At 41.6% G+C, this 27,599-nt stretch overlaps 1 protein-coding gene across 2 annotated transcripts in view; it reads left to right on the forward strand.

The window, feature by feature from the left end:
- iars1 (isoleucyl-tRNA synthetase 1) overlaps positions 1–27,599 on the forward strand; it is a 273,512-nt gene that overhangs the window by 234,645 nt on the left and 11,268 nt on the right. For both annotated transcript variants that reach the window (XM_038812610.1, XM_038812609.1), the window contains 4 exons: positions 1,750–1,926; positions 2,760–2,880; positions 4,961–5,086; positions 17,013–17,159. In XM_038812610.1, the coding sequence (XP_038668538.1) occupies positions 1,750–1,926; positions 2,760–2,880; positions 4,961–5,086; positions 17,013–17,159 (571 nt within the window). The remainder of the gene's footprint in view (positions 1–1,749; positions 1,927–2,759; positions 2,881–4,960; positions 5,087–17,012; positions 17,160–27,599) is intronic.

Consider the following 27,599-nt stretch of genomic DNA (forward strand, 5'->3'; position numbering starts at 1 on the left):
ACTATTGAGAAGACAAAAAGTAATGTTCTCACTGGGGGAAAGTGGAGTTTCTAAATTTTGAGATTTTGTTTTCCTATCTTAATTTTATCTGAATGTACCTGATCATTTATACATTATTCTTTTCCAAAATACCCGGCTGTTTCATTCAATTAAAGTATAATAGTTTCTGAAGTTTTTCTCGGTGTGTTAATAATTCAAATTATTAGGGGGGAAGATATCAGACATCTACAAGATAATGCAGGAGGCGGAAGAAGCATCAGGGGAGGAGCTGAAAGCCAAGTGGGAAGGGGAGCTGGGAGAGCAGATAGAAGACGGGACGTGGGCGGATGCACTGGAGAAGGTCAATTCTTCCTCCTCGTGTGCGAGGCTGAGCCTCATTCAATTTAAGGTGCTGCATAGAGCTCACATGACGGGGACAAGGATGAGCCGGTTCTTTGGGGGTGAGGACAGGTGTGTCAGATGTCTGGGAAGCCCAGCGAACCATGTGCATATGTTCTGGGCATGTCCGGTGCTGGAAGGGTTCTGGAAGGGGGTGGCAAGGACGGTGTCGAAGGTGGTGGGGTCCAGGGTCAAACCAGGATGGGGGCTTGCGATCTTTGGGGTCGGGGTAGAACCGGGGGTACAGGAGGCTAGGGAGGCCGGAATACTGGCCTTTGCATCCCTAGTGGCTCGACGAAGGATATTAATTCAATGAAGGACGCGAGGCCTCCAAGCGTTGAAACTTGGATTAACGATATGGCTAGCTATATTCAGCTAGAAAGGATCAAATTTGCCCTGAGAGGGTCGGTACAGGGATTCTCCAGGCGGTGGCAACCTTTCCTTGACTTTTTAGATCAGAGATAGACGTTCGGGGTCGTGGCAGCAGCGACCCGGGGGGGGGGGGGGGGGGGGGGGGAAGGGAGGGAGGGAGGGAGGGGGAGGGGGGGGGGGGGGAGGGGGGGGGGCAGCAAGGGTCGTGGGGGGACATGCACGACTGTAACGCGGGCAAGTCTGCTCGCTGCTCATGTCTGAAACTGTAGGCTGCCTTGTTTGTTAAGGTTGCCTGGGGGGGGGGGGGGGGGGAGGACTGGTGCGCGCGAGAGGGCGGGCGAGGGAGGGACATTTGCCTAGAGGGATTGTGTTGTAAATAATTTAAAAATTAGTAGGGGTAAATGTTTGTATGGAAAAACTCTTTCAATAAAAATTATTTAAAAAAAAAAATAATTCAAATTATTGTTGATAATGTGATAGTTTTATTGATCCAAAATAATCAATATTCACCCAAAGTGAGGCCAGGTCAAACATACGATAATTCTCATAATGTCCTGATTTAATTTTTTTTTAAACTTGCGGAATAAAATCCCTTGTTGCCACTTGATATTTGTTTCTAAGACTGCAAGTTTAAATTAATTGTTCAGTGTTAAATCTGCCCTATTGAATATTGCTAAATTTCCGTCTATTTTAGTGTACAAGTACACTCTCTTTTTATTATATTTTAGAATCCATATTTATTGAGTGCCCTTTTTATGTTTCAAGAAGGGTAATTCCTTATGATGTGTAGCATTTACTAATTTACAGAGTAAGCAGTAAGTGTGCTTTGTATAATTCCAGCAGTGTTTGATTGGGAACATTTAGATGCTTCACAAAGTACCATCATTTCATGGTGCAGTACATTGTTAACTAACCTGTACATTTTGCCAGTGCTTTCGATAACAAACTTGGAATGGTGACGAGAAATTACATGAGATTTTATAAAATTTATGCTTACAGGCCCATCTGGTGCCCTCAGATGAGATCACTGTTTATTACAGCTGCCAGCCAACAGGAGAGTATTTGGAGAATGTAATTCAGAATCACAATGACTTTATCTTGGGAACAATAAAAACCTCTTTGAAGCCCTACCCAGTACCAATTTCTGCTGGAGTGATTATACAGGAAAAAACACAGGTAAAGCCTCTAATTCCTGTCTTGCACAAGTTTCAAATGTGTATGATTATATTTGATAGACGGAAGAGGTAGATGCTTAATTTAGTATAGCATTTCCCTTTTGACTTTTACCTCAGTAAGGTTAGGCTAATCAGTTTTCTTATTGAAGACCAATTATACACATGCTATTACTGTATGCATACCCTATGTACAAAGTGAAGACTTTGTCAATAGATTTCATTGTAATTGTTAAATCTAGAGTTTTTAAAGTTTTTAGTAAGGTGATTACATTTATTTTAAGAATCTATTGAGAATGAGAAGAGTCCCTTCCTGTAAGTAGGCTACAAGATATTGTTTACTGTGCCCCATTGCACTGTTGACCAAGGAGTAGGCATTTATTTTATCCAGCCATTATGTTATGCAAAATATTAATTTTTGATGGAAAGATGGAAAAAGTAAAGCATTTTTAATATTGTATAATGTGAATTTTACTTGTTAGAAGCTGAGAAGAAAGAAAATTAGAAATTTGTCAGGTCTCCTACCTCCAGCCCATTCTCCTGAAGTGACTGAAAGGGATAAGTCTAGTGCTTCTTGGGACACCTCATTTGCTTTATCAAGGGCTGCAACTTTGAATCAGCATGGTTGCCTAGATAGAGCTGCCGGATATACACAAACAGTCGATTTCTGTTCTGAAAGGACTAAAATCCTTTTTTATTTTGTGTTCGTAAACAAAAAATTTTCATCATGCAAATTTGGCTTCTAACAATCAGCCCTTAAATGCTAATTGCTGTTGGGGAAAGGAGTGCTGGAAGTCAATTCAAGAGATATAACCTTTTTTCTTCTCTTGGTGGTAGTTGAAGGGTTCAAATCTGGATTTGACCCTTGTGAAAGGAGCCTCAACTGTCAGTTCTCCAGCTTTGGGCCTTGCCTGTGCATACATCAATGTCAAGGTTTCTGTAGATGGAAAAAAGCAAGGTAAGAACTAGCAACGTTGTATTTTTGTAAACATGGTACAATATATTTATATAAAGATATCCTACACTTTGCGTCATTGTTTAGACTTGGGATGTAAGATTCAAATCATTCTTCTTCATAGCTTGGAACTCCTAAGCAGGCAATAAAACTGTTGTCCAAGCAAGGTTAAGCATCAAGCTATAAATGGTTTTGTGACAAAAGAAGAACTGTTGTCGGTGGGCTTTAATGTAGGATTAATTATTTCTGATCCGCTTAGAAAGTGAATCAGTAATATGGCAGACCTTGTGTCAAAGTTCTTTACATGAGGATCTCTTTTAAATGATTGGTATGAGTAAGCCTGCTGTGTGATATTGGTCATATGGCAGGTAAGAAATTGTAAGGGGTCTTGCATAGATCTGGCAACTACACTGAGAGACAGAACAGATGTTTACTAAATAGCTAATTACAAAACTTTGAAGGTAGAGATTACAACTACTGTAAACTGTTGCAAGGAGGCCTTGTTTCCAATGCTGTGATTAGGCGGATAGTGACAACCCCCCTGCATATTACTTGGTGAGTTGTGTTCAATATACTGCGGAGTTGATTGCAGTTTCTACATGCCTAATTAAGGCTGAAGCTCATGTTTGTCAGAAACAATTCTGAGGCAGGCAAAGAAAACCACTCCAGCTATTACCCTCAAAATCTAGGGGCTGGTTTCGCACAGGGCTAAATCACTGGCTTTGTAAGCAGACCAAGGTAGGCCAGCAGCACTGTTCAATGCCCGTACCAGCCTCCCCGAACAGGCGCCGGAATGTGGCGACTAGGGGCTTTTCACAGTAACTTCGTTTGAAGCCTACTTGTGACTATAAGCAATTTTAATTTTAATCTATTCCCTCCACCACCAACGCACAGTGGCAGCAGTGTGTACCAGCCACAAGATGCACTGTAGCAACTCACCAGATTCCTTCAACAGCATCTTCCAAACCTGTGACCTCGACCACGCAGAACTCCAAGAGCAGCAGATGCATGGGAACATCATCACCTGGAGACCCCTCTCCAAGCCACATGCCATCCTGACTTGGAATTATATAGCTGTCCTTTCACTGTCGTTGGGTCAAAATCCTCCACAGCAGCACAACACTGTGGGTGCACCACATGAACTGCAGCACTTCAAAGGCAGCTCACCACCACCTTATCAAGGGCATTTAGGGATGGGCAATAAATGTTGGCCCAGCCAGTGACACCCACATTCCATGAAATAATTTTTAAAAGTAAGCCCTCTTTTGGTTTGAGTTGACTTGAAAGATTGGAACAGATTTGATTCGGTATAGCAAATTCAATAATCTGATAACTGAGCCAGGCAGGACCATTTCAATACAACAATGATTTTGACCTGGCAACCTGATATAATTAACTGCACTTGATGAAGTAGACCTGGTAGTGGATGCTGGGATTCTACCAATTGCCCTTGGGGTAATTCTGCAAGTCAGGGCTGAAATGGATAGACACAGAATGCAAAGTTCCGCAGTTTATAGATTTGGCCACTTAATACCCATGAGTGCATTTAATTCCCGAAAACTTTGACCCTTGCCAGACAGCAACTAAATTGTGTCAGCTTAAATAAATAGGATAGGTCAAGTTGAAGCTAGAATGTGGTCTCCACATGGAGTATCAGCATTACAGAACAAATTTATCTGTAGATTTCTCAAAAGTTGAATTTGTAGATGATTTTTGATAGCTTTATACAAGTGTCAGAAACAGTGCTGACCATGAAAAGAGTCAAGTCAATATGACGATATACTTTAAAGAGGAAGGATGATTTTAATTGAATTATTGTATATGCAAGTGGTTTGATGTAGCTTGAATAACCATCCAGAAAATGTTTGATAATTTGGATCATGAGCCCTGGCAATATTTCCAACCTGACTTTCAATGCACAATGAAAGCCAAAACAAAATATGCTACAGGGTATATGCAAAAATGGTAATTAACTTTGTTTTGAGATGGGGTTCTATAATTTTTTTTGATGGGGTGATATAATCAAACTGAGATACCGTTGAAGTTCTCATTCTTGGAATACAAATCTTGATCTACATTTCAGATGGTGTGATACTGCTGGAAAATCCAAAGGGAGATAACGTTCTGGACTTTGTCAAGCTGAAAAATGTGATCTTCAAAATATTTAAGTTGCAGACGGCACAGCTAGCTATCTATCATGATAAACATGGTAAATATGCACTTAGTTTTGGAAATTATACATTGTGTGATCCCCCACTACTTCATTTAAAGAGATTGGCCCAAATTTTGCTAGAATAATAAGTGTCTTCACAATGCGCGGTGTTTTTATGCATAAATCAGCTAAAGGGCTCAGGTGAGGGAGAGATGGGTCAAATGGCCATAACTTTCTGATTAATGTGCGTCACTCCACAATTTGTCTTGTATAAATAGCAGCTCGCCTTCAACCTGCCTGTTATTTTAAAGAAGTTGCTGGATTTGCATATTAAACTAACAGGCAAATATCCTTCTGACAATCTTAATAATTGTTAATGCAATGACAGTCAACCACTTGAAGTCAGAAAGGGAACTATTAAAACTGATGAGTTTCATTCTTGCATGCAGTCAAATCTTAGACATTTAAAAAAAAAATTTTTTTTCCTTTCTGCCTCTTCTCTCGATCAATTCCTTCTTTGCCTCTCAATTATTTCTCGATTTGTACCTGATATGTCTTCAATTCACCCACTCTAATTCCATATTCCTTCTCCACATTGTCCCTCTTTCTCAATCCTTCAATCACATTAAGGAAATAGATTATTGTTCCTGGCGTTCTCATAATTTTTAGGTGCCCCATTTCCTCTGGCTATCAGTTTGCGCAGCAAATTGAAGGGCATAATATTTCAGAACAAAAGGATGTAGGAAAATGTCTAACTAATAGTACACATCGGTGAATGCTCTGCTACAGTAAGGTTTGGGCCATTACCTTTCTGTTTACTGTTGCAGTTAATGATTTTATCAGAATTCACAGACTATGTTGCAATTTGCAAGTGCTCTCTGGTTTAAATGTCTTAGCTACTTGCTTCTGAGAAAATATATCAGTAGTATATTTGAATGGATAAATTGAGGATAAAATTAAGATCATTACAAAATATTTGACACAAAGAGCAGGAAGCCAGTCGCAATGTACTATCTTATTTGCTTGGGTTTTTTTTGTTCGTAAATAAAATAAAATAAAATATTTGTTTTAAATGTCTGAGATTTGACTGCATGCAAGAATGAAACTCATCAGTTTTAATAGTTCCCTTTCTAACTTTAAATTACTTTAAAGCTTCCAGTTTTGTTTATTTTGTGGCCAGAATTATGTCACAGCCGTTCATATACACAAATGCAGTGTTATTGATTAATAGGCATTAGCAGAATTGGATGAACAAAAATTATTTTGCACAGGGAAACTAATAAATGTGGTGTGAATTCTATTGAAGTTAGAAAGTGAACACTGCCTTGTGCAGAATGGGACAAATTTAGAAGTGTTATAACAATGCCTGTTCTCATAATTGAACTGAAATTTAATCTCCTTAACTGTCTTTTAATTTTATTTAGTGTTCCTGGGCTGAGGTATCCTGTTTGATCACAGTGACCTTAGAAAGAAACTGTACTGTTGGGTGCTATGTCAGTGTTTCCTAATGAGGGAAACATTGTTGGAACCTTTTGGAGTCAAAAGCATATGATATATTTTCCAGGATGGAACAGTCGTTCGCAATTCCTTAATCCAATGATGTAAGAAATTGATTAAAAAAGAGAAAGAAATCTGGGGCGGCATTCTCCCCTACCCGGCGTGACGGAGGGTCCCGGAGTAGGGGAGTGGCGCCAACCACTCAGGGGTCGCGCCTACCCAAAGGTGGGAATTCTCCCCACCTTTGGGGGCCAGCCCCGCGCCGGAGCGGTTGCCACCAGAAGACCGGCGCAAAAAACCGGCGCCCCCGGCAGCGGGGCTGGCCGAAAGGCTTTCGCCGGTCCGCGCATGCGCCGGCAGTGACGTCAGCGGCAGCTGGCCGCTGATGTCACTGCCGGCGCATGCGCGATATGGGGTTCTCTTCCGCTTCCGCCATGGCGAAGGCCGTGGCAGACGCGGAAGAAACTAGTGCCGCCAGGGCACTGGCCCGGACTCTGACGGGGGGCCCCAATCGCGGGCCAGGCCACCGTGGGGGCACCCCCCGGAGTTCGATCGCCCCCCGCCCCCCCCCGGGGGCCTGCTCGCGCTGCTGAGCCTGCCGTTCCAGAGGTGGTTTAAACCTCGGCGGCAGGAGAGGCCTCCCAGCAGCAGGACTTCGGCCCATCCGGGCCGGAGAATCGCCGCAGGGGCCTCTCCGATCGGAATGGCGAGATTCCTGCCCCCGCCACTTCCCAGGTGGCGGAGAATCTCTGCCACGGCGGGGGCTGGATTTTAGGCGCCCCCAGGCGATTCTCCGACCCTGCTGGGGGTCGGAGAATTTCGCCCCTGTTTTGTAGATTTTCTGCCCAATCTGAGGGCTATGCGACCTTAATATATGTGTGCCTGTGGAAATATCACCCCACTTAGAGTGAAAATTAGTACGGGGTAAGTTGGAAAGGTGAATATAAAACCGAAAATTTCAAATTAGGAAAAGTTGTTTTGAAACTAAAACAAAATTGCATTTCTGCCTAATGGAATTATGTGGCAATCCGGCTTTATATATAAATGCCTAATATTTTCACAGTGAACTTGTCATAAAGGTTTAAATCTGGCAGCCTGCAAAATAATAATAAAAGTACATCGTGTATCAAAGCATCTTTCTATTTACAAGTGACTTGCTTAGCTGGTGAACAGGATTTTCTCAGTCAGTACATTTGTTAGCTAATTGCTATGTGGATAGTGATTTGTATCTTGATTTTCAAAAAGTCTTGCATTTATTTTTCAACAGTATCACATGTCTTTGTAAATAGCAACAAAAATTAATTTTAAAACAATGTGCACATTTTAATATGATTTCCCCCCCCCCACCCCCAAACCTAACCCAGCCAAGTTTGGAAGCATGCCTCATCCCACTGCTGCTGGTATTCAACCAGCTCCATCCGTGGAGGTCGCCCAACAAGCTTTGCCTGCAGCCTATCAGGATTGGGCAGGGGGGACCCTTGTTTAGAGGCGTTCAGTGCCCAATCCAGAGAACCGACATCAGGATGGGGGGCCATGGAGGAAGCCACCCCATTCCCTTGCTTTCCCTCTCTCTCCCTCTCTTCTCCCTGGTCACTGGCAACCCTCTCCCTGCAATTCCATTCTGTCTACATTTGCCTATTTCCAGGGAACCACTAGCAATCCTTGGTGATTGCCCCACCGTAATATCAACTGTGGGCTCTCAGTGGCATTGTCAGTGCTGGAGAGCTGCCAGCCCCAGATTGGGGGCAGGATTTCCATCCCACTGGAGGCCTACTGGGAGAGTCGATGCTCCCCAGTTAAGTGCTTAATTGGAATGTAATATTGCCATGCCTCTGAATCAAACGCGGCAGGGAGCTCCGACGGGTTCAACTGTTGGAGGAGACCCCCATCATCCACATTAAATCCCAACTAGCATTATTTTAAGATTTTCTTTTGTTGTCATCATTACAGAAACCTTTTTGAGTCTAGATTCATTTGACAGGGCAGAAGAAATATTTGGATCAAGGCAATCTAAGAATATTGACACTTAAATTTCAAAATAGGAGCAGCTAACAACAACACCAAAGCTTGCACAATGTACCCAGTTAACTTGCTTCAGCGACCTGGAAAGTCTTGTTTCCTATTGCGTATTCTCTGTATAAAATTTCAGAAATCGATGGACTGAGTCCGTCTTTCCACTGGCCACAAGGCCCCAATGAGAATCTGATTTTGCTCTCCAATGATTTGTTGATCATACAATCAGAGAATCCCTACAGTGCAGAAGGAGACCATTCGGCCCATTAGGTCTGCACCAACCCTCTGAAAGAGTACTTCACCCAGGCTCACCCCCCGCCCTATCCCATTAATCCTTAATCTAACCTACACATCTTTTTGGACATTAAGGGGCAATTTTAGCATGGCCAATCCACATAATCTGTGAATCTATTTGTCTTGATCCTTTCTGTCATGGGCAGGTTATTTGCGATACAAGATTAACTATCCCAAGGCTGTGCCTTCATCAAACTGCGATGATTTAAGGTTCATTGGGTAGTCAGCATTTTTAACATTTTTATATTGTAGTGTTGCTTCCACAGCATGGAAAGGCTTTGAAGATTGTTATGCTTACATTGAAAAGTGAATTTCAGAAATTCACCAGGGCCACAGGAATGAAAGTCTTGGGCATGATTCACGGGAACAAAGTCAAAGCATGTTAGGCAGGGCGTTTTGTGACGGCTGCAGTCCCGAGATTGACACTGCTATTCAATGGTACTTAGCCGTTTTTTGGAGCCTCTGGGAGTTTCTCTCTGTTGAGGCCACGCTTTAAACGTTTCAGGCACTGGGGACCTGAGCTCTAATCTCTACACCACGTCTTTCAGGATCCTGCTATTAGGGCCCCCCTTCAACTCCCTACTCTTATTTTGGCCTCTTCAAACCCTCCCACAAACTCCCTTCCATGGGCATAGCTCCCAGGCCCTGACTCTTGGCCATGCCAACCAGGAACCTTGGCAATGCCAGCCTGGCACCCAGGCAGTGTCAACCAGTCACCCTGGTGGGGGATAGGCTGGCAATGACAAGATGCCTGAGTGCCAGGGGGAGTGCCAGTGTACCACCCTGCCCTGTCCCCGAGCAACCGGAGGGCTCTGGTGGTTGCGAGACCCACGAGGTACTGTCACACCTGACCACAATTGTGGAAATCGGTTCTAAACAATGCCCAGTTGAGGCCTCACAGGCGCAGCCGCTGACTTTTAGACACAGGAAGAATACAGGGTTGGGATATTTAAATGAGCCTAATGGCTCTGGGCGTTATCCAGATCACGCGGCATGTCTGGTGACCCGCGCGAGGTTTCAAGCCCAATCCAGAGAACCAACATCAGGATGGGGGGGCCATGGAGGAAGCCACCCCGTTCCCTTGCTTTCTCTCTCTCCATCCCTCTCTTCCCCCTTGTCACTGGCAATCCTCTCCTTGCAATTCCATTCTGTCTACATTTGCCTATTTCCAGGGAACCCAATTTGGGGCTCTTCCCCGATTCACTCATTCCGGGCGCGATGCGGTGGGAAAATCACATCCATAATCTCTGTGTTTCTGGCTGTTGACCAGAATTAGTGCATACCCATTTTGTTGCAATATCACTTTAAGAAAATATGCAAATACTGTGCACATGCCTTTGAGGGAGCAGGGTGTAAAGCAGTGTGTGATCAGGCTGTGTTGCTATTAGCATTGGTTGTGTGTGCTGAATCCTGAGAGTATAAGATATATTAGTTCTCGTCTTCAGATAAATAGAACCTACTTATAGTTTACCAATAAAATCATAAACTCAGGGCTGGCAGCATATTTCAGCAACAGCAGTATTTTGCATATAGTTTACTAATCCTGGGCATGTGATTGGTGATTGTGTGTCAAGAAGTTGGAAACACAACACATTTCACCAGAAGTATTTAGCAGCACCTAATTTATAATATGTAATTGCCTCAAATTCTGAGCTTCCTCCTGTTGTAGCAAATGCATAAGAGCAGCAGAAGACCTGACCCAATATTTTTGGCCTCAGGTGCAGGTCTTAACCCACAGTGAAGAATGACTAAGTATCACATCGTATGCCTGCAAGAGAATGACTATGCACATTCATAGGAAGACCCATCACCTTTCAAGTTGCCTGTCAATTCACATACTGTCTGATTTGGGAATATGCTGCTTTCCTTGTAAGTTAAAATTTAAATTCACTACCCACCATGGGTGTGAGTGCCATCCACCATAACAATTGAGCAATTCAAATGCAGGATGAGACTTCACCACCCCAGGTGGAGTTTGACAATAAAATACGTTGTTGCAATGCCACCCACGTCCCAGGAACAAATACAATATACAATCAAACGGCTGTCAGTTTTAGTACTGATGCCAGGCTGAGTGTGAATTATGAAATTCTAATAATATTCAAATTATCAAAACTGAGGATCCCAACATTTGCTATCATCTGTCATAGGTCTGAATAAAGAATAGCTTGTTTTGTGACTAAATGAAGATGTCAAATTGTATCACACTCAGTTTTTGGTACTGGAATTTTAGTAGAAAGGAAAGCCGAAAGTCAAAATATCGGGGCAAAGATCTATTTGGGTAGTGTCACTTCAGACAGTACTACGCCGACTTGCATCAATTCCCCATAGACAAGCACCACCACAGGGCTTTACCTGCGCAACCCTCATGATGTTCTTCAGTGATATCAATGAGGAACTCTGCATTCATAAAGTCAACTAGATCTCTTACTATTGTGATTCACTTAGCTGTCATATTGGCCACCATATTGATGCCCTTTTCAACAACAACCAACTATGTGATAAACAAGTACGTATCCTTTCATTGTTCAAAATAATTGTTGCCTACCTCGCCTTTCTGTGTCAGAAGGAGGTGCCGGAATACTATTATTTACACTGCTGTGCATGGTTATAGTTCCCATCAGTCACAGAAAACCATTTCCTGGTTGAAGTGCAATAATGGTAAACCTTTGCTACCTTGATGCAGTGGCAGATTAAAGTGATTACTGCAGGGCAAACCTTGCAGAAAGTGGAATATGGTCAACAATATATAACAACCATCTATAATGTGGTTTGCATTGGTGGTTCAGTGATAGAATTCTCGCCTGCCACGTGGGGACCCGGGTTTGATTTCCCCCCAATGCAAGGCAACTATTTTTTTATGGGCAGCTTGGAAGCATGGTGGTTAGCACTGTTGCTTCACAGCACCAGGGTCCCAGGTTCGATTCCTGGCTTGCCTGTGCGGAGTCTGCACGTTCTCCCCGCGTCTATGTGGGTTCCCTCCGGGTGCTCCGGTTTCCTCCCACAAGTCCAGAAAGATGTGCTGTTAGGTAATTTGGACATTCTGAATTCTCCCTCTGTGTACCCGAACAGGCTCCGGAATGTGGCGACTAGGGGTTTTTCACAGTAACTTCATTGCAGTGTTAATGTGACCTACTTGTGACTATAAAGATTATTATAATTGAGGTATTTAAATCTATTTCTCTGTTTTTTTTGCACCTCTACTTGGTTTTTACATTTTCCCTCTCCTATTTAGCCAGTCACCTTTGTTACAAGGTGAGCGAAAAAGACTAATGGGGTTTGTGTTGCTGTGGAAATAGGTATGACAGAAATTTGAATTTAGATAGAAAGATGAGAAGGTTATTTATTTGACATATTGTATCAATCTTTCATTCATTTGTTGTGGGTATTATGTATTAATGCCCTATAACAAGCTGGCATGAAAGTAAGGTTTGCAGCCATGTTTTAAATATCTACCAACGTATAAGTTTCATGGATCCCTGTTGCACGGATTTCATTGTTTCGTTATCGCTAGCAGCCATCTTGGACAGAAAAGCACTCCCTGACGATGAATTTGGGTCACCGCCACCTTCCCACCTCTGCACAAGAAAATCTGAGGCAGGAAGGCTCATTGACGGCCTTCGCACTCTGATGCTAATTCAGGCCCTAAAGTGAGCAATTACTGAGAAAGAGAAAAACCCTTTTGAATATTGAAGCAAACTAATTACCTCACACGCACAAAGGCAAAATACTGCAGCTGTTGGAAGTCTGAAGTTGAAGCATTCAGAATGGTCTCCAACATTTGCTCGTTCTATTTAATTATTTACTCCCAAATGTGAGTGAGATAGCGATCAGTGCTAATTACTTAAAGTTACGAGGCCGGTATTCAAATTTCTTACCACTTCTGAGACAAAGGAAGAGGGAGAGAGACCAAGAAACACAGTGGGAAAAAGGTAAACAGGTAGTTTGAATCAATTCAAAATGAGGAACCATTCTGATTGATTCATTCTGATCAAACAGGCCAGGCAAATAAATTAGGCCTATTGTTTGTGTTGGGGATAAATGCTACTCTTGTCTGGTTGAAGCAACCAGCCTCTTTGTGTGTTGTATTTAACATCCACGAGAATTTTATTTTTGATTTATTCATTCATGGGATGTGGGTGTTGCTGGCTCGGCCAGTATTTATTACCATTCCTTGATCGCACTTGAAAAGATGGTCCTGTGCAGCCGCCGTGGACTGCTGCAATCCCTGTGTAGTAGGAGCACCCACAATGCTATCAGAACGTTTTTCCAGGAAATTTGTCCCAACAACAGTGAAGGAATGGAGATACAGTTCCAAATCATCTGCTGCCCTTGTCCTTTTAGGTGGTAGGGGTCATGGGTTTAGGAGGTGCTGTCAAAGCAGGCTTCGTGAGTTGCTACAGTGCATCCTGTAAATGGCGCACAAACTGCTTCCACTGTGTGTCGGGGATGGAGGGAATGGATGTTGAGGGTGGTGGATGGAGTGAAAATCCAGCAGGCTGCTTTGTCCTGGATGGCGTCAAGCTCCTGGAATGTTGTTGAGTTGAAGCTCGTTTAGCTCACTTTTAAAGCAGACCAAGCAGGCCAGCAGCACGGTCCGATTCCCGTACCACCCTCCCCGGACAGGCGCCGGAATGTGGCAACTAGGGGCTTTTCACAGTAACTTAATTGAAGCCTACTCGTGACAATAAGCGATTTTCATTTTTCATTTTCTTATTCAAGTAAGTGGAGAGCATCCCATCATTCTTGAAAGCCTTTCATTGAAAGTCTTGGAGAAATTGAGGCCAGAATTCTCTGGTCCTGCCGGCAGCACAGCACCCCCCCCCCCCCTGTGGGGTTTTCTATGGCGTAAGGTGGCTGCAACTGGAATTCCTGTTGTCAGCAGCAGGACCGGAGTATCCTGCCAACAGCGAATGTCGCACCGCCTCCCTCCACCGAGAAACACTTGGCTGGGAGGCTGGAGAATTCCGTCCCAATTGTCTGATGATAAAAAATTACTTCTGCGAAGTTAATTGAAATCAAATTATTTGCAACTGTATAGATTAGCGTTTTCCGAGAAATCACTTTTTTGTTTACTTAAAACCTGTTGGTATGTTGTTAAGTTTGTATTTCAAAATGCTAGTATTCCTGTGAGCTTTGTGTCTTAGGTGATGAATAAATCCTTACAAACTATCTTTGACAGCGCAATTTATTTACTTGTCTGTGATGATTTTATGATCCATCTCCACTTCCTAAGGCTACTGTTGCCAGATTCCTTCAGTGATGAATGTATTATGAGAGCAACTCAATTTTCCAATATTTTAATCTCCCTCAAGAAGTAATTTTCCTGTATTTAAAATTATTTGCTGACGGTCAAAAAGATGGAAGGTCGGATTTTTCCGTTCCCAGCAAAAACAGGAATCGTCTTGGTTGGGATAGAAAATTTGATGGTCCATCCAAAGTTCTGTTGACTTCGGGTGGGAATTTCCAATCCCATGGCAGTCAGTAGTGTAAAACCACAGCCAAAGTTTGGGGACTGTGTCTTTAGGTCAGATGTAGAATGAAGTGGACCATGTAACCTGCTCTGAATTCTGCTGATGGCAAACCTGGGCGATTTGGTTGTTAAAGATTAATGGAGGACTCGGGTTGTTTGACTGTGCAGAAGATGCAAAATATTCACATCTGTAAACAATGACTTGAGCAGCTGACGGTGAATACGCTGTAAGTCTCCCAAGTACCAGTGAGGTGTTAGGAATGTCAAGTTTTGTAAACAGTTATACCTCAAACGTTCTATTTAATTCCAAGATAAGTGAAGTTGAGAGTCTAAAGGATAGTGTGGTGGAATCCATGGTTTGGTTTCAAAGATTGTATTTTTTAAGACGGACCCTAATTGAAAAGGGAAACTGAAGAAGGAAACTGACCCTCCCAGTTTCCAAAGAAACTTGAACCGAAACTGAGATTGGAAACGAAAAATTCTGGGAGACTGGAACTGTTTAAAACCATATGAAAGGACACAGTGCCAACAGATCATTCTTGTGGTTCAATACAGGCAGATGAAAAATAGATTCAGAAGCTGAGAATGGGCAACTATACAGTTGCTGCAGCTGTTTCTGATACTTGAAGATAACAGTGTTGAATCTGCGCCTATCAGACTGTTGTACGCTGATTGTACGTGTTGAAACGGTCCTGCAGAAGCATGCCATTTTTGGGGAAGACTGCACTCACGAAACTTGGGTTGGTTGCACGCTGCTGACCACTAGGGATGAGGCTAAATCCTAGAAGAGGAGCAGAAATTCTTCATGAGGAAGACGGAGTCTTGAAGGAATTTGTGACTGAAATTTATATCATAAATACTGATTGGAATGACATGCCAGTTTGTAAGATCTGTCTTAGTTGTAGCTGATGTTTAATATTTCACTTATAATCTATAATTGACAACTGTATAATTGACAGCAATGTACCTGATAATTAATTTTTAACTTAAGTTGATTCTGGGTTTGAGTGTATAGGTGGTTATTCAAGATAGTATTTAATTTTTGCTTTGTTTGACACTTGTATTGTTAAAATAAATTAAACCGTGGCATCCTCTGGCTTCCTTCATTCAGTAAATAACTTTGATTTCTGATTTCTTCTTTAATAAAACGTTACTGGTCTTGACCAAGATCAAGACAGTTGCTAATTAACATTTTTAGCTGGATATAAGTAACATGATTCATGAACTTCACAGACAGGTCAGTCTGCAAGAATCTGAAAGAGAGTACATGCAGCAAGATAGAAACAGTAAGTATCTATTGTTCACCACATAGGATGGGAATGGGAGCTTGCACTCGTATTGAAGAGACTGCAAATTGAATGTTTAAACAAAGCTGGAAGACTTGGAGAGAGAGGGATCTTCTTCTGAACCCTCATCATGGAAGTAGACGTTATCTGGCTGAAAAAGAAGCTGAAAATAACTTTGGACTGGTTCGCGGAAGCATCTGCTTCAGGGACAGAGTGCAGTGTAACTTTGGCGGGAGATTTTCAGTCATAAAAATTAAATGGGGAACCTTTAGACCATAAGAAAAAGGAGCTGAAGTAGGCTAGTCAGCCCATCATGCCTGCTCCACAATTTAATGAGATCATGACTGATCTGATGTGATAATCATCAACTTCAATTTCCTGTCTTACCTACCCTTGATTCATTTACTGATTAAAAATTAAAAACCTTTTCTGCAGTTTAGAGTCTAATTTGCCTACTGAAATAGTGTTTAATCAATGTTGCTTTGAGTTTGTTACAATAAAAGTCTTAAAACTTTGAAATCCTATCATGATCCTTCCCACCATTCACTGAAAGTTTGGATTTATTTTTAAAATTATCGATCGTAACAAGAAGGAAATTCTGTTTGCTTGCAAGAACTATGTCACCATCATAGATCTGTGATATTTGTAAATATTTATTTTATTACGGCTCAGGTAAGCACTAAATTAATATTGTAACAGACATAGGCAGAGTTTTATGGCATGGGTTTATAGCATGACTGACGTGAGCTCCTGCTCTCAGTTATGCTTACTCATTGAAGCAAAGTATTTTTCCAGAGAATTATATCAAATTATCCTGGTCTGCATTCATGATTTTCCTTACTGACATTTCAAATGGTATAGTTACCTGTTGAATCTTTTGCATACACAATAATGCATCGCACAGGGAATAATATAATTGATTGACATATTTGAAGCTGTTTATCACAAAATTTGCAATCTTTGATTTTACAAATGTGTTTTTCATTCATTTTGTTTTGTTCCCCAACTTTATTCCTCTAGATTTAATGTCACAGATTTCTGCTTTTCAAAAATAAATCTGCAATATGTTATAGCTTTAGTTTGCAATATAGATATTACATGAGTAATTGACATGATTGGAAATAATATGCGGCAATATTTTTCATAGTTCAGGATAACTTTTGTTTGTAGATGCAAAATATTCATGGACAGTCGACTGGAAATTAATTCTTTAATTCCAATTTTCTCAAATACTGTGTGTTTCTTAAATTGTTTACAATTCGGACCTCAATTGCTACGTTTTCCCTTTAACTAAATGCTGAAATGTCACCGATCAGTTGCATTGGTGCGAGCTGCAGGATGGAAAAGAAAAGCTGCCATTTTTGAAATGAAGACTAGTGTAAGTGCATCCTGGGTGACTGACTGTGTTTGTTTCATCCAGAGCTGACAAATGGGACTGACCTGATGAGTCTGAATGGAAAGACTCTGTACGTGACATCTGGGGTTGCACCAGCAGAAGCAGTTATGAAGACTGATACCATGCTCTGCCAATACGTCAATTTACAGCTGGTGAATGCCATGCCTCAAGGTATGCCTAGAGAGTGCAACACAATTGATTTATTTCAAATTGTTCTAAATATTTCACCTCAAATGTAATGAGAATTTGCTCAGTACAGCATAAGGTTTTACAGCTGCAAGTTAAGTGTTAGTTTTGATGGATTAAACCTTCTGTAAATTTTGTATTTATCTGTCTTATGTTGTAAAATTTATTTTCAGTTGTACTGTATATACTCGATTGATGCTCGACCTTGTGTAAAAGTTAATCTTGGACTTTTCGCCAACAAATTCTAACTTTTTCTCCTTACCATCTGCTCACCACCACTGCAGGAGAAGTCTCTCTCACTCGCTGCTTCCCTGCCTGACTTCTAGTTGCTGCTTCCCTGCCCAAGTTTCCCACTCGCTGCTTCCTCTTCCAAATCTTCGCTTTAAGTGCGGGCTCAGAATAGGGACGGTGAGAAGGAGATAGCAAGCAAAAGGAGCCGTAAGTGGGACATTCGGACAAGGAAGTGGGTGAGAGTAAGAGTTGGGCAGGGAGGCAGTGAAAGAGTGTGTTGGTGAATGGGAATGTCACAGAGCAGGAGAAGCCGCACCAAATTGTCTTAGATTGGGTCACGCACACTCCATCAGCCCTGGCACGAAGTGACTTTCAAGCAAAAGTCCCAAAGCGAAATGCGTATATAGGTTAAAGTGCAACAACGCTGAGTAATTTGAACTCGTCAAAAATATTATCTGTGTACACGTCGACTCCTTACTTGTGCTTACAAATTTGATCTCTGGTTGGGAGACTGTGTTCTCCCACCGGAACTGAGTTCCACCTGACCGCGAATCAGGAAGCTATTCCCATCCTTTGCCGTGCTAATTCATGCATGGAGAAGATTGCACGGGAATCCTGCTATTGGCCCGCCATTTTGAGCCCACAGACCAATAGTGAGGTCCCACGGCTGGTCACACCCCCCCCCCCCCCCCCCCCCCCACCCCACAAGTGCAATTCAGCCCCCAACCCAGCGAACCTCTGGGCCCCCCCACCCCAGTACAAGGGTGACCCAACCTGCCCCCCCCCCCCCACTGAAACCCCTTAAATAAAGAGACCTCCCCAGACAACTCCCTGAAAATGGAGACCCCTCCACAACCACCGCCCTCCCAAAAAAACGACTGTCAGGAAGCTCCTCAGAGGCAGTAACAAAAATACTGCTTTAACACTCTACTGCTGGATTAGACAGAGAAAGCAGCATCTGCCAATCCCGGGAAAGAGAAAAACAGTCAGTAAAGCCCCTCAGATTTTTGACCTATAAGTCTTCATTTATTTCTCTTTGATATTGATTTTACTCGGCTGTGATTGACAGTTTCCACACACCCCAGCTGTCAGCATTGTTCCATTCATCTTCCTTCCTCCTCCTTCGTGATTGAGTAACTCTGAAGTGGTCTAACCACAATGTTTGCAGATATCAAGATTTGTATGACAAATCCTGGACCACTTCAAACAAAATTAAGTGCTTTCCAATCACCTCCCTTCACAGTTGAGTGATTTTGAAGCTAGAAACTGGCAGCATTTTAACTCTGTTTGAAATTCTCCAGTAGCTGTCAATCAAAGAAAAATGAAAGGAACAATGCCGACAGCTGGAGTGTGTGGTAGCTGTCAATCACAGCCCAGTAAAATCAATATGAAAGAGAAATGAATGAATGGCTTGCAGATAAAAGACCCGAGGGGGTTTAAACCCAGCTGACTGGTTTTCTCTTTCCAGGAATTGACAGGTGCTGCTTCCTCTGCCTGAACCGGCAGATGTACAGCCCAAGTGAGTGATAAAGCATTGATTTTTTTCACTGCCTCTGTCTGGTCTGCTGTATAACTTCCAGTCAGGGGTCTCTCTTCTGGGGCGGCTTTCTGACAGGGGTCTGTTCTCTGGCGACAGCTTCCTGACAGGGGTCGGTCTTCTGGGGGGAGCTTCCTGACAGGGGTCTCTTTATTTAGGTGATCTTGGAGGGCTCTTTATTTAGGGGGTCTTGGAAGGCTCTTTATTTAGTGGGTCTTGGAGGGCTCTTTATTTAGGGGGTGTCAGGGGTCTTTATTTATGGAGTGTCTGGTGTGGGTAGGATGGGCAGGTCTTGCATTGTGGGTGGGGGGAGGGTGGGACTTTGGGGGCAACTCCCTTGGAGAGTAACCCCATTGGCCTACCGTGAGATCACCGCGTCGGGGCCGCGCTTATCAAGACCAGTAGTGATTCTTGCCCACGTGATTCTCAGTTCAGAGAATCACATGGGCCCGGAGAATATGGTGCCCGGCTCGGTCACAGGCTGGTCTCTCTGCCTCATCGGTAATTCCGTTACCGTAAGGAATTCAGGCCATGGTATGTCATTAATTGAGTGGAGGTACCAAAATGAATTTTCAGAAGATATTTTAAATTATTTCATTTCTTTAATTTCTTCAAATTTTTTTTGTAAGATTTTGTTGACTGCTCTTGGCTTTTTCCTTAATTCTTCATTGTTGATTTTCTCAGTTTTCCCTCAGTTTCTATTCATCTGTTCTCTACCTTGCCATTTGTTATTTGATACTCGATCTGAAATTTCATGATTAGAAATAGAGTCGAAGTTCTATACATAGATTTGTATATATACAGATGTGACAGATGAATTCCTGCCAGTTTGCATTTGATGTGTATTAAATATTTAACAATGGTTCCCACCCAACATTCATGTCCTTGGCTTCAGCACCATTCTATTCTTATATTTGCACATCTCTCATTCTATTCTGTATTTCCCAAGTACTTGGCTCTTTGCCTTATCTCATCTGTTGCTGAACCCTCATCTGTGTCTTTGTTGCCTCAAGATTTGATTATTTCAGCAGTCTGCTGAATTCAACAGCTTTTGCATCTCCCATCCGCCAGTAAAGTCAGATCATGTGAAGGCAGGGGACTCGAACCAGAATAGCAAAAGGAGCTGACTACGGCAGAGAAAATAGAGTATCAGGGTTAAAGGTATTTTGTAGATTGGCAAATTGTGGAGAGTGGTGTTAAACAAGGATGGGGGCTGGGACCAGTGTTATTCACTATTTACATAAATTATTTGGACTTGAGAATCAGAAGTATAATTTCAAATTTGCAGATGGCACCAAATTGGGGAGTGTATTTAATATCGAGGAGGACTGTGAGAAACTGCAGGAAGACATTTATAAACTTGAAGATTAGGCAAACAAACTTCAGAATAGATGAGTGCAACGTACGTTTTTGTATAAAGAGAATAAGGAATCCACATACTTGTTGAAAATCAAGTGTCTCTGTGTGATACAGAAACAGAAGGGTCACTAAAAGTAACAATATAGATTTAAAAGGTCATTTTAAAAAAGGTGAACAAAGCACTGGGGCTTGTTTCGAGAGGGGTCGAACTGAAAAGCAGAGAAATTAAGTTAATTATATAGAACCTTGGAAAAATGTGGACAGTCTGTTCTCTACTGTAAAAGGGATACAGAGAGAACTGAAGAAGGTACAATAAAGATTTACTAGAACAATACCAGAACTGAGAAACTAGACCCATCAGATAAGATTGAACAGGCTGAGTCTTTTCTCTGTGGAAAAGGGGAAACTGGGTGTGACCTGATGAAAATTTTCAAGATTATGAAAGGGTTTGGTGAAATAGGCATAGGGAAGATGTTTTAATTTGATAGTGAGACCAGAAGTCAGAGCCGTTATTTTTTATTTAATTCTTTCAACACCAAGAATTATTGCAAAGATGGAAAACTAAAATTGGTCGATGTTGCTAGAATAAATAATTTACAAGGCTGCTATCATTGAGTGCACACATGGTATCTGCCATGTGAAACATTATGCATTTTTGGAAGCTGAAGTGCAGACTTTAGGAATAATCCATTGATGCTCAGTAAAGCTTAGCATGAGATTAAGTTATTTATAGTTTTTAGGAAAAATAAGTAGGTTAAAAAGATAACTGAGAGCATTTGGAGGCAAACGTGTGAAACTGATGTGATGGAGTCCCTAATTGAGTTCTGGATCTAGGTGCATTTTCTAATGAAGGGCTATTCTTTCACATCAATTTTTTGTGGGAGGAGGATAATTTCTACCGCTATACTCAAATTCTGTAACGCAAATGATATATAATTCAAAGATGGATTTTAAATACTACTTGATATACCATAAATTTGTCTGATCTACATTGCGTGTAAAACATTAAAACTTTGCTCATGAACTAGGTGCAACAAGTAGCCTTGATTTGAAAAAGTTTTGATTGTATGGAGCTCGAAAATATGAGTCAGGTTGTTGCCACTATACAGATTTTCTATTAGTGACAAAGTTCTCATTTAAGAACATTTTTCTTGTTTTCTATTCTTGAGGCAACCTTCTTTAAAACAAACCTCTACAGTCATCAAAGGATATTGTCTCTTGGATTTGGAGATCGCTGTTAGCTTTAGTTGAGAACAGGGTTGCAATCGGAATAGATCCTAGGGATGCTCACTGAGTCTCTGCAGATAACACTGATGTTTCAATGGACGTAATCTTGACTGAATTTATTAGTGGAAACTTCATGGTCAATTCCTTACCTTCCATCTGGTCATATGGGAAACCTGAAGAAGAGAATAGAAAAATGAAAACTAATTTAAAAGCAAAAATTGTCCACATGGAATGCTGTAAAATGAGACATGCTGTAGCAAGATAGGTTCTTCAGTTAGAAATCTGCAATGCCAAATAGAAAGATTTGAGTTTATGGGGACATGGATCTACTCTGTTTCAGTTTACATTATTTCTCTATTATATATGCCTAAATATTGGCAAAGTCAGACTCTCAGGTTTTGAAGAATAGTCATCCTGGACCTACCTCTGTTTCTCTCTCCACAGATGCTACCAGACCTGCTGAGTTTTTCCAGCACTTTGTTTTTATTTCAAGACTCTTGGAATTTCTTAGAATTTGATTAGTTAAATGGCAGCTCTGGGCTGATATTATCTATTAGGTTTTCTTTTGTGCTTTTAGTGCAAGTACTTGTGAACACCCCACATGATTTCATAGAATGGTTACACCACAGAAGAAGGCCATTCGACCTATCGCTATTCCTTGTTGCCCTGCAATTTTTAAAACATTTTGGGTGCGTATTGGATTGGATTTGTTTATTGCCACGTGTACCGAGGTACAGTGAAAAATATTTTTCTGCGAGCAGCTCAAACAGATCATTTAGTACATGAAAATAAAATAAAATAAAAAGAAAATACATAAAAGGGCAACACAAGGTCCATAATAGAAAACATAGAAAAATACAGCACAGAACAGGCTGCAAATACATAGACACTGGCATTGGGTGAAGCATACAGGAGTGTAGTATTAATCAGGTCAGTCCATAAGAGGGTTGTTTAGGAGTCTGGTAACAGGGGCAATAAGCTGTTTTTTAATTTGTTTGTGCGTGTTCTCAGACTTTCGTTTTCCTGCCCGAAGAAGAAGTTGGAAGAGTGAGTATGCCGGGTGGGAGGGGTCTTTGATTATGCTGCCTGCTTTCCCCAGGCAGCAGGGGATGTGGATAGAGTCAATGGATGAGAGGCAGGTTTGTGTAATGGACTGGGCTGCGTCCAATTTCCTTCTACCGACTACAATTGAATCTGCCTCTGCCAGTCTCCTTGATAGTGCATTCCAGGTCCTGGCCACCTGCTGCAGGTTTTTCCTCGTGTCACTATGGGTTCTTTTCTCTTTTTCTGCTCTTGTCAGGACCCTCCTGATTTTGAACAACTTTATAAAATCACCTCACTACATTCTCTTGAAAGGAAAACAAATCCAGTTTCTCCAATATATCCACGTAACTGAAGTCCCTCACCCTCAAAACCATTCTCGTAAATCCTTTCTGCAATTTGTTCCTGTAGGTTTACTCTTCCAAAGGATTTGTCATTTGAAGTTTTACAGAACACTTAAATATTGCAGCAAATGATTCTTTATGATATTTTTCATCACGTTTAAAATGATTGATTGTGTGACACGAACATTAATGTGCATTATATTAATTGAAGTTAAAATTTGCCATTGCACACAAAATGAATTGGATGTGAACCCATGGAATGGAATGTAAAATGTACTGTATTAAATTACTGTATTTGTAAACTCAATGGTCTGTTACTCAGAAGTTGGATTTTTTTGCAGCATGCAGAATTTACATTTTTTTTTTAAATGGTGCAGCAGTAAATAAGTACAATTGGTATCAATGGTCAGTTATCTTTCTGTCATAACTGTACTAAAGCAAAGTGCTGTTTTTTTTTGAATGCTCTATATTTCATCTGATGGTGATTGATTAAGTCAGAATTAAAAGTCTGCACTATTCAGTGCATATGTTTAGAATATAAATACTCATTTGCTAACTTTTTTAAAAAAAAGATGGTTTATAATTTTTCCCCTGAACTTGATTTTGAGGGTGTATTGCCACTGCGGGTAAGAATCTTTGGTGTTCCCCATTATCACTAGTTTGCAAATAACTATGATTTCCATTCTCTAGCGCTTCTAGTTACAAATCAGGACACACTCAAATTGATCCAATGTGTTTCCATATCCCTAATTTATTTGCCTTACTGAATTTGCTGTCTTGTAGTAGTTTCAAGAATTCTGGCTACCATCTTGCACTACACCCAGAAGGCTATTCTTGATGTGTGAATCTCTCATGAATTTTTAGATACAGTCCAATCCTATATTGACCCAACATCACGTACAACACTTCTTTATGGGCGACTAGCTAACCAAACAAGTGTGCCAACCTTGCCTGATTGGGTCTCAGGCCGATTCTCGTTGATTTTCTGACATCCTGGATAAGATTAGCATCCGTTAAGTTTCTCATCAAAATTACACTTGAGTAATTTTTAAAAACTAGTTCAATTTTTAGTACTCAATTTGTCGTAAAATCCTGTGCTCCATCTTTTACAAGCCATGTGGATTTCTGATAAATTCACAAATGAAGAATCAGTCTAATTTCATAAAGTTTCGTTTTGTAGCAGATTTTGTTTTATTAATTGCACAACAAAATTGGACATAAATGCTCAATGGTGCACTATGGAATACATGATTTCACCATTGTGATAAAGAAATGTAACTTTGGGCAGGATTTTTCACCCCCAGGAAGTCAACAGGATTTTGCATTATTTGCTGGCCAAGCTGCCGGGGAAGGGTCAGAAAATTCAGCCCTTTGTAACTTTTGCCACTTGCTAGTTCTGTTGCTTTCCACTCTCTTGTTAGATATATAGGAATAATCGATAGCTGGTCATAAGGGTTTCCCAAACTTTTCAAGCCATAGAACCCCTAATGACCTCCCAAGAGCATTGGGGAATGCCAATCATTCTCAAAATGTTGACACCATTTATTGCCGCGAAATATGTGCAAATACAAATCAAGCTTAAACCAGTATTTTCCAGCTCTCTCTATACATAATTTAGGAATTGGGACGAAACACACAGTAACAAATACATTTTCCAGGTACATGCTCCCTTAATTTTAATCCCTGGCCACACCACCATCCCACGGTCCCTTAGCATTAAACTGGGCCAAGTTAACATCTCGGGGGCCCGCAACATTAACCCCTGGAAGTCTCTGCCAAGCTTTCCATTATCCTGTGTACTGGTATAATTTAAATGTTTTGAATGAAAATACAGTTTCCAACTCCATCATTAGATCATAAGAAATAGAAACAGGAGTAGGCCATTCAGCCCATCTTGCCTGCTCCACCATTCAATAAGAGCATGGCTAATCTCACAGCGACCTTAACTCCATTTTCCTGCCTGTCCCCCATAACTCTCAAATCCCTTGTCGATCAAAAATGTTTCCAACTCCACTTTAAATCTATTCAGCAACCCAGCCCCATTGCTGTCTGGGGTAAAGAATACCAAAGACAAACAATCGTCTTAAGAACATAAGAACTGGGAGCAGGAGTAGGCCATCTGGCCCCTCGAGCCTGCTCCGCCATTCAATTAGATCATGGCTGATCTTTTGGGGACTCAGCTCCACTTTCCGGCCCGAACACCATAACCCTTAATCCCTTTATTCTTCAAAAAACTATCTATCTTTACCTTAAAAACATGTAATGAAGGAGCCTCAACTGCTTCACTGGGCAAGGAATTCCATAGATTCACAACCCTTTGGGTGAAGAAGTTCCTCCTAAACTCAGTCCTAAATCTACTTCCCCTTATTTTGAGGCTATGTCCCCTAGTTCTGCTGTCACCCGCCAGTGGAAACAACCTGCCCGCATCTATCCTATCTATTCCCTTCATAATTTTAAATGTTTCTATAAGATCCCCCCTCATCCTTCTAAATTCCAACGAGTACAATCCCAGTCTACTCAACCTCTCCTCATAATCCAACCCCTTCAGCTCTGGGATTAACCTAGTGAATCTCCTCTGCACACCCTCCAGCGCCAGTACGTCCTTTCTCAAGTAAGGAGACCAAAACTGAACACAATACTCCAGGTGTGGCCGCATTAACCCTTATACAATTGCAACATAACCTCCCTAGTCTTAAACTCCATCCCTCTAGCAATGAAGGATACAGTTCCATTTGCCTTCTTAATCACCTGTTGCACTTGTAAACCAACCTTCTGTGACTCATGCACCAGCACACCCAAGTCTCTCTGAACAGCGGCATGCTTTAATATTTTATCATTTAAATAATAATCCCGTTTGCTGTTATTCCTACCAAAATGGATAACCTCACATTTGTCAACATTGTATTCCATCTGCCAGACCCTAGCCCATTCACTTAACCTATCCAAATCCCTCTGCAGACTTCCAGTATTCTCTGCACTTTTCGCTTTACCACTCATCTTAGTGTCATCTGCAAACTTGGACACATTGCCCTTGGTCCCCAACTCCAAATCATCTATGTAAATTGTGAACAATTGTGGGCCCAACACGGATCCCTGAGGGACACCACTAGCTACTGATTGCCAACCAGAGAAACACCCATTTATCCCAACTCTTTGCTTTCTATTAATTAACTAATCCTCTATCCATGCTACTACTTTACCCTTAATGCCATGCATCTTTATCTTATGCAGCAACCTTTTGTGTGGCACCTTGTCAAAGGCTTTCTGGAAATCCAGATATACCACATCCATCGGCTCCACGTTATCTACTGCACTGGTAATGTCCTCAAAAAATTCCACTAAATTAGTTAGGCATGACCTTCCCTTTACAAATCCATGCTGCGTCTGCTCAATGGGACAATTTCTATCCAGATGCCTCGCAATTTCTTCCTTGATGATAGATTCCAGCATCTTCCCTACTACCGAAGTTAAGCTCACTGGCCTATAATTTCCTGCTCTCTGCCTACCTCCTTTTTTAAACATTGGCGTCACGTTTGCTAATTTCCAATCCACCGGGACCACCCCAGAGTCTAGTGAATTTCGGTAAATTATCACTAGTGCATCTGCAATTTCCCTAGCCATCTCTTTTAGCACTCTGGGATGCATTCCATCAGGGCCAGGAGACTTGTCTGCCTTTAGCCCCATTAGCTTGCCCATCACTCCCTCCTTAGTGATAACAATCCTCTCAAGGTCCTCACCTGTCATAGCCTCATTTCTATCAGTCGCTGGCATGTTATTTGTGTCTTCCACTGTGAGGACCGACCCAAAAAACCTGTTCAGTTCCTCAGCCATTTCCTCATTTCCCATTATTAAAACTCCCTTCTCATCCTCTAAAGGACCAATATTTTCCTTAGCCACTCTTTTTTGTCTTATATATTTGTAAAAACTTTTACTGTCTGTTTTTATATTCTGAGCAAGTTTACTCTCATACTCTATCTTACTCTTCTTTATAGCTTTTTTAGTAGCTTTCTGTTGCCCCCTAAAGATTTCCCAGTCCTCTAATCTCCCAGCAATCTTTGCCACTTTATATGCTTTTTCCTTCAATTTGATACTCTCCCTTATTTCCTTAGATATCCACGGTCGATTTTGCCTCTTTCTTCCGTCCTTCCTTTTTGTTGGTATAAACCTTTGCTGAGCACTGTGAAAAATCGCTTGGAAGGTTCTCCACTGTTCCTCAAGTGTTCTACCATAAAGTCTTAGTCCCAGTCTACCTTAGCTAGTTCTTCTCTCATCCCCTTGTAATCTCCTTTGTTTAAACACAAAACTCTAGTATTTGATTTTACTTTCTCACCCTCCATTTGTATTTTAAATTCCACCATATTGTGATCGCTCCTTCCGAGAAGATCCCTAACTATGAGATCATGAATCAATCCTGTCTCATTACACAGGACAAGATCTAGGACCGCTTGTTCCCTCCTAGGTTCCATTACATACTGTTCTAGGAAACTATCGCGGATACATTCTATAAACTCCTCCTCAAGGTTGCCTTGACCGACCTGGTTAAACCAATCGACATGTAGATTAAAATCCCCCATGATAACTGCTGTACCATTTCTACATGCATCAGTTATTTCTTTGTTTATTGCCTGCCCCACCATATCGTTACTATTTGGTGGCCAACAGACTACTCCTATCAGTGACTTTTTC

This window comes from Scyliorhinus canicula, chromosome 11 (assembly GCF_902713615.1).
Source record: "Scyliorhinus canicula chromosome 11, sScyCan1.1, whole genome shotgun sequence".
Taxonomy (NCBI): domain Eukaryota; kingdom Metazoa; phylum Chordata; class Chondrichthyes; order Carcharhiniformes; family Scyliorhinidae; genus Scyliorhinus; species Scyliorhinus canicula.